Consider the following 7,861-nt stretch of genomic DNA (forward strand, 5'->3'; position numbering starts at 1 on the left):
CTCTATCGATGTCTTTGTCACAAAAACGGATTAGTTAGCCTTATAGCAAATTTGCCCCACAGTGTGGGTCAGCTACCTATATGATGAGATTATTACGGATAATAGGAGCGATAAAATTTGTTTGTTAAATGGTAGCCAAGCATCGATCATCATGTCACCAGAATAAGACCCACAATATTTATTGAAAAGGTGGATCAAGCTCATCACCGTGCACTTTCACAACCATGTAAAATTCATCATCTGTTATTTAATCTCTAGACTAACAAACGGCATGCTTTCCCGAGTCATAGTGGGAGGACCACATAACATCATTGCGTGACTCCAAGTTGACTTCGATATGATAGTTATTATAATATTTGCGAATTAAGGCGTTTCAACTGCCATTTCTCGCATGATTTATTTTACAGACACAAAAAGATCAAACCATTTTGAACAAACACATTTTATTTGTTCATGCTTCAGGTAATTCAATCGGCATGAAATGGTTGGATAGAAACCTGGTTACTGATACAGAGCAGGATATTTCCCTGCCCCACTGGTACTAAAGGACAGAGTTTCAATCACATACACGCAACAAAGTACCCACTGGGCAAAAACTGGTTGAATCAACATTGTTTCCACATCATTTCAACCCCAAAGAATCTATGTGATAATGTTGAAACAACGTGGAAAACTAAATGTCATCAACGTAAGGGCATGTTGTGTTTTTTTTGACCCAACTTTTAACCTAAATCCAATGACATGATGAAAGTTTTTGTTTATTTCACGTTGAATTCAAGTTAGTTGACAACTCAACCAAATGTAAATCAAAACTAGATGTTGGAACTGATGTCTGCGCCCAGTGGGTCATGTCTATTCAGCTGTTCATTCTTAAAAAACTCCTTTCATAATGTAGACATCTTCATAATAAGCCTCCTGTCTATTACAAAAAGGTGGCAAAAGTAAGAACACAGAAATGACAGTTGAGTAATATCTGAATAATTGAAATGTTTAAATAATAACGTATATACAGTATATACAACTGGAGAAGCATGAATAAAATGCTGGTAATGTCAACATTACAGAAAGTTTCTCTTTAAAGTATTTACTCTATTGCAACTGGCTCATGATCTATTCAAAAAAATATCACAATACTTTCAAAACATATTATGACAGCAAGTCAAAAGCTTTGATAATGAACACCACTCCACCTTTCACCTCCTACCCTTCGTTTGAGTCTTTGGGAATAAGTATGCCCCTGGCGTCACTTCTTACGAACTGCTATGTTCTTGCACACCCACGTCATGCCATCCTATAAAGTAAGTAAACAGACTCATATTACACCGGCACAGTATTAAACGTTAGTGTGCAATCAGTGTCTATGATGCTCTCTAATTGTGCGTACAGTATGTGTGTGTTGTGTGCAAATGTAGTGTACTGGCGGTTTGTGTGTACAGTGGATTCTGAAATGATTCCGACCCCTTGACTTTTCCACATCTTGTTACGTTACAGCCTTATTCTAAAATGGATTATATTCATTTTTTTCCTCACACCATCCCATAATGACAAATCGAAAACAGGTTTTTAGAAATGTTTGCTAATTTATTTTAAAAAATGATAAACAGAAAAAACATATTTACATCATAAGTATTCAGACTTTTTGCTATGAGACTTGAAATTGAGCACAGGTGCACCTTGTTTCCATTGATCATCCTCGAGATGTTTCTACAACTTGATTGGAGTCCACCTGTGGGAAATTCAATTCATTGGACATGATTTGCAAAGGCCTGTCTATATATTTTACATTTACATTTAAGTCATTTAGCAGACGCTCTTATCCAGAGCGACTTACAAATTGGTGCATTCACCTTATGACATCCAGTGGAACAGCCACTTTACAATAGTGCATCTAAATATTTTAAGGGGGGGAGGGGTGAGAAGGATTACTTTATCCTATCCTAGGTATTCCTTAAAGAGGTGGGGTTTCAGGTGTCTCCGGAAGGTGGTGATTGACTCCGCTGTCCTGGCGTCGTGAGGGAGTTTGTTCCACCATTGGGGAGCCAGAGCAGCGAACAGTTTTGACTGGGCTGAGCGGGAACTGAACTTCCTCAGTGGTAGGGAGGCGAGCAGGCCAGGTGGATGAACGCAGTGCCCTTATTTGGGTGTAGGGCCTGATCAGAGCCTGGAGGTACTGAGGTGCCGTTCCCCTCACAGCTCCGTAGGCAAGCACCATGGTATTGTAGCGGATGCGAGCTTCAACTGGAAGCCAGTGGAGAGAGCGGAGGAGCGGGGTGACGTGAGAGAACTTGGGAAGGTTGAACACTAGACGGGCTGCGGCGTTCTGGATGAGTTGTAGGGGTTTAATGGCACAGGCAGGGAGCCCAGCCAACAGCGAGTTGCAGTAATCCAGACGGGAGATGACAAGTGCCTGGATTAGGACCTGCGCCGCTTCCTGTGTGAGGCAGGGTCGTACTCTGCGGATGTTGTAGAGCATGAACCTACAGGAACGGGCCACCGCCTTGATGTTAGTTGAGAACGACAGGGTGTTGTCCAGGATCACACCAAGGTTCTTAGCGCTCTGGGAGGAGGACACAATGGAATTGTCAACCGTGATGGCGAGATCATGGAACGGGCAGTCCTTCCCCGGGAGGAAGAGCAGCTCCGTCTTGCCGAAGTTCAGCTTGAGGTGGTGATCCGTCATCCACACTGATATGTCTGCCAGACATGCAGAGATGCGATTCGCCACCTGGTCATCAGAAGGGGGAAAGGAGAAGATTAATTGTGTGTCGTCTGCATAGCAATGATAGGAGAGACCATGTGAGGTTATGACAGAGCCAAGTGACTTGGTGTATAGCGAGAATAGGAGAGGGCCTAGAACAGAGCCCTGGGGGACACCAGTGGTGAGAGCGCGTGGTGAGGAGACAGATTCTCGCCACGCCACCTGGTAGGAGCGACCTGTCAGGTAGGACGCAATCCAAGCGTGGGCCGCGCCGGAGATGCCCAACTCGGAGAGGGTGGAGAGGAGGATCTGATGGTTCACAGTATCGAAGGCAGCCGATAGGTCTAGAAGGATGAGAGCAGAGGAGAGAGAGTTAGCTTTAGCGGTGCGGAGCGCCTCCGTGATACAGAGAAGAGCAGTCTCAGTTGAATGACTAGTCTTGAAACCTGACTGATTTGGATCAAGAAGGTCATTCTGAGAGAGATAGCGGGAGAATATAAGGTCCCACAGTTGACAGTGCATGTCAGATAAAAAAACAAACCATGAGGTCGAAGGAATTGTCTGTAGAGCTCTGAGAAATGATTGTGTCGAGGCACAAATCTATGGAAGGGTAACAGAACATGTTTGCAGCATTGAAGGTCCCCAAGAACACAGTCGCCTCCATCATTCTTAAATGGAAGAAGTTTGGAACCACCAAGACTCTTCCTAGAGCTCGGCCAAACTGAGCAATCGGGGGAGAAGGAACATGTTCAATCAAGGAGGTGACCAAGAACCTGAAGGTCACTCTGAAAGAGCTCCAGAGTTCCTCTGTGGAGATGGGAGAACCTTTCAGAATGACAACCATCTCTGCAGCACTCCACCAAGGATGTATAGTAGAGTGGCCAGAAGGAAGACAATCCTCAGTAAAAGGCACATGACAGCCTGCTTGGAGTTTGCCAAAAGGCTTCTAAAGGACACTCAGACCATGAGAAACAAGATTCTCTGGTCTGATGAAAACAAGATTGAACTCTTTAGCCTGAATGCCAAGCGTCACGTCTGGAGGAAACCTGGTAACATCCGTATGGTGAAGCATGGTGAAGCTGGGAGACTAGTCAGGTTGAATGAAGCAAAGTACAGAGCGATCCTTGATGAAAACCTGCTCCAGAGCGCTCAGGACAACAACACTTCCAACAGGTCAACAATCCTAAGTACACAGCCAAGACAACACAGCGGTGGCTTCGAGGCCTCCCGAGTGGGGCAGTGGTCTAAGGCACTGCATCGCATTGCTAGCTGTGGCACTAGAGATTCTGGGTTCGAGTTCAGGCTCTGTTGAGCCAGCCGTAACTGGGAGACCCATAGGGTGGCACACAATTGGTTCACGTCTGGGTTAGGGGAGGGTTTGTTTGGCAGGGATGTTCTTGTCCAATCGCACACTAGAGACTCCTGTGGCAGGCCGGGCGCAGTGCATGCCGACGGGGTCGCCAGGTGTACGGTGTTTCCTTCGACACATTGGCGCGGCTGGATTCTGAGTTAAGTGGGCAGTGTGTCAAGAAGCAGTGCGGCTTGGTTGGATTGTTTATTGGGGGACACACGGCTCTCGACCTTTTCCTCTCCCGAGTCCGTACGGGAGTTATAGCGATGAGACAAGACTGTAACTACTAATTGGATACAACGATATTGGGGTGAAAACGTTTTTTTTTTTAAACTAACAAAAAAAAAAACGAACCAATTTTTTTTTGTATATATATATAAAAATATATACAAAATGTACAACAAGGAATGGCTTTGGGATAAGTCTCTGAATGTCCTTAAGTGGCCCAGCTAGAGCCCAGACTTGAATCCAATCAAACATCTCTGGAGAGACCTGAAAATAGCTGTGCAGCGAAGTCCCCATCCAACCTGACAGAGCTTGAGAGGATCTGCAAATACAGGTGTGCCAAGCTTGTAGCGTCATATCCATGAAGACTCGAGGCTGTAATCGCTGCCAAAGATGCAACAAAGTACTGAGTAATGGGTCTGAATACTTATGTAAATGTGATATTTGTTTTTTCTTTTTAATACATTTGCAAAAATGTCTAAACCAACGTAGATGTGTGTTTTATACCTGTACTCCCTCTGCGGTAATTGCAGAGCAGGCCTGGATCTGCCATACCCGGTCTCTGATGGTGTGTAGGTTGAGGCCCTCAGCTAGCTCTGATGCAGGAGCCGCAGTCATCAGGTCCTGCTTGTTGGCAAATATCAACAGTGGCACCATGCTCAACTTCTCTTCTTCCAACAACTCAGCCAGCTCCTGTGTGTTTGTGTGTGTGTAAGAGAAGGGCGGGGGAGGGGTTCAATCAATAACTGCATCAAAATATGGATATCAGATGACAGCTGAATAGAATATTGTGCATTTTTACAGACTGGTGCCGCTTTACCTGACCGGTCTCTTCAAAGCGTTTCCTGTCTGAACTGTCAATCACATAGATCTGTGACAAAGATGGACAGAGGAGAGTATTAGTGACAGATAGAAAGGTTCAACCGTATCAAGCTGTCTCAATTTATTTGTGGTCAGAACCTTTTGGACCTACCAGTACGTCTGTGTTCTCAAAGTAGTTCCTCCAGTACGGGCGGATCTTGCGCTGGCCTCCAATGTCCCAAACATTTAGCTTAAATCCCTGGGACTGCATGCTCTTTATGTTGAATCCCTGTGGACAGAGGAGGAGAGTGCCCATCAATGCAATGCTTTGGACAGTTTGTGATCACTGTGAGCATGTGTAACTATGCTTTCATGAGTGTCTGAGCTGTGTTTATGCTATTGTCTGTATCCAGGGTTGGGCAGGTTACTTCCTAAATGTAATCTTTTACAGTTACTAGTTACCTGTCAAATTGTATTCAGTAATGTACATTTTGGAACACCCAAACACAGTAAAGTAATATGTTTACTCTGTTACTTTTGGATTACAAAAAGGATCCATCAAATGCATTTGGTGCGTTATCATAGTGATCTCTGCATTTTTTAAAATTTTATTTTTAATTGGCTACATCATTTCGGAATTTAAAAGTAATAAAAGTAGTCATCTAGTTTTTCAAAAGTATCTGTAATCTGATTACAATATTTTTAATGGTAACGTAACTGATTGCAGGTATTGTTTCTTCTAATAAGATAATATGTAACTGATTACATGTAATCAATTACTCCCCAATCCTGTGTACATCAGTACATTTACCTGAGTAGGGGTGATGTGGCTGACATCCTCTGAGGCCAGCTGTTTAAGCAGGGTGGTCTTGCCAGCATTGTCCAGCCCTAGCAACAGTAACCGCACCTCCTGGTCCGGAGAGTGCTTCAGTCTTCGCAGAATCGACAGCAAACCCTGCAGTGCATCACACATCCAGGTCAGGTGACATCATAACAAACAGCACAAGTTGGTATTTAGGTTATAGCTATGTAATGAAATAAGAACCTAGACAACAAGGCATTATGTTCAAACATAATTAACAGCAGGTGGTCCAGCTACAAACAACTTCTGTTCTGTTAACAGGGTTACCTGAAAGCACATTACGGCATAACAGAGTCAACACACCAGGGCAGAAATAATGCGAGGCCAGAGGCTCAGTGGTTCTGTAGCTCAGTTGGTAGAGCATGGCGACTGTAACGCCAGGGTAGTGGGTTCGATTCCCGGGACCACCCATACGTAGAATGTATGCACACATGACTGTAAGTCGCTTTGGAAAGCGTCTGCTAAATGGCATATTATTATTATTATTATTTTAGAGGCCAGGGGCAGCGGGTAACCTCAGCCAATCACGAAACGCCCTGGTGTGATTGGGTTTGGCATGGCACAGATTAATCAAGACGAGCCCGAGCTCTGTGTGCAGGAGGAAATAAGCACTAAGAGCACAGATTTAACTGTTAGCCATGGCCTACTTTCACACCACCTTTGATTGGACAGTTGCACAGCACGAAGACTCTTCCAGTGTTGAGGGAGGCTTAAGGTCTTCTTATTCACTGCTGTCACTGTACTTTTTGATCTAGCCAACTAAATAGACAGCAGATTCTCTACCCACATCCTTGTGACATAGTTAATGTCACAATCACTGTAGATTACATGCTATCTGAGTAGGCAACAAGAATTAGGACTAGCTAAATACATTTAAAGACTACACGTGTCACAGGTGATTATGTAGTCAGTTTAGAGGATGAATGTATTTTCAAAGGTTTGGGGTACTTTATTACTGCAGGAATCAGTAATATGGTATCAAGCCGTACTTGTTAGTTTAAATAACTGATTACCAACCACAAGTTAAAAATGTGTCCATAACATTTGAAACGTTGTCACTGTTATTAGCTAGCTATAGCTTGTCTATGCGTAACCTTACTTGACACATAAGACATGGTATTATTTGTTATAAAGTTATGTTCTGACAGTAACAATGGTAATTCATTATTTACATGAATGACAATAAGCATGCCCTGCCAGGTAGACCTTTTTGCAGGTACAGGCTGTACTGTAGTTAACGTTAACTGTTAGCCGTTAGAAAGCTACGTTAAAGTTAGTCGCGTCGCACTTTTTGAATAACTGACTAACGTTACTCTCTCACCCATACGATATTGCATTTAGCCATATAGCTCAATTCCAACTTTATGTTGATTATATTGCAGGGTACTTACCATGGTTTGCTCAGATAGTGGCTCCTGTTCGGGCTCAGTGAGTGGATTAGCTAGCTAGCTAGTAGCATTTGACTGTATTCATTCTGAACAGCTGAAAAGCTCCCCGTAGCTATGGTAGCCGTGACGTCACCATAAACAACGACTTGGGCCATTATTTGGCCGGGCACGAACCCATTTATATCTGCGATAATTTCGGTTTTTAGAAATAGGAATGGCCAATCTTAATAAGCGATCTCTTACTAAATTGTCTTCATTTCCAGTGCTTGTGATTCCCTCAGACAAATAGTCTACAGCAAGTATGGCCAACTGCGGCCGAGAGTATAGGCGAGCTGGTGTGTCGAAAGGAGTGAGGAGTGTGTGTGTGTGTGTGTGTGTGTGTGTGTGTGTGTGTGTGTGTGTGTGTGTGTGTGTGTGTGTGTGTGTGTGTATGTATGGAAAGCCAATAATGTAATATTGCAGATTTGTTGTCACTCAAGACCGTTTTGCGTGGCTGATTGGGCTGCACAACAAATCGATAAACAGGCAAACAGTGC

The 7,861-nt window shown here is 43.8% G+C and overlaps 1 protein-coding gene across 2 annotated transcripts; it reads right to left on the reverse strand.

The window, feature by feature from the left end:
* Nucleotides 1-426: 426 nt before the first annotated feature.
* On the reverse strand, nt 427-7,656 carry LOC124007283 (ADP-ribosylation factor-like protein 3). Of its 2 annotated transcripts, XM_046317732.1 has the most exons (6): nt 7,329-7,656; nt 5,887-6,030; nt 5,248-5,364; nt 5,095-5,145; nt 4,782-4,967; nt 427-1,291 (listed from the first exon to the last, which is right to left on the reverse strand). In XM_046317732.1, the coding sequence occupies exons 1-6, from the start codon at nt 7,329-7,331 to the stop codon at nt 1,244-1,246; spliced, it is 549 nt and encodes a 182-aa protein (XP_046173688.1). In that variant the 5' UTR covers nt 7,332-7,656; the 3' UTR covers nt 427-1,243. The 2 variants fall into 2 exon arrangements, with proteins under 2 accessions (XP_046173688.1, XP_046173687.1); XM_046317731.1 differs by lacking the exon at nt 7,329-7,656 and having other exon boundaries at nt 5,887-6,048.
* Nucleotides 7,657-7,861: the final 205 nt, after the last annotated feature.

This window comes from Oncorhynchus gorbuscha, linkage group LG20 (assembly GCF_021184085.1).
Source record: "Oncorhynchus gorbuscha isolate QuinsamMale2020 ecotype Even-year linkage group LG20, OgorEven_v1.0, whole genome shotgun sequence".
NCBI lineage: Eukaryota > Metazoa > Chordata > Actinopteri > Salmoniformes > Salmonidae > Oncorhynchus > Oncorhynchus gorbuscha.

What these genes read in the sequence shown, in the direction of transcription:
- LOC124007283 (XM_046317731.1), bottom strand. Translation starts at nt 6,048, where the DNA reads ATGTGTGATGCACTGCAGGGTTTGCTGTCGATTCTGCGAAGACTGAAG. An exon ending in GCCACATCACCCCTACTCAG is followed by an intron (nt 5,365 to 5,886) that starts GTAAATGTACTG and finishes CTCTGTCCACAG; the next exon opens with GGATTCAACATAAAGAGCAT. An exon ending in GCTTTGAAGAGACCGGTCAG is followed by an intron (nt 4,968 to 5,094) that starts GTAAAGCGGCAC and finishes ACAAACACACAG; the next exon opens with GAGCTGGCTGAGTTGTTGGA.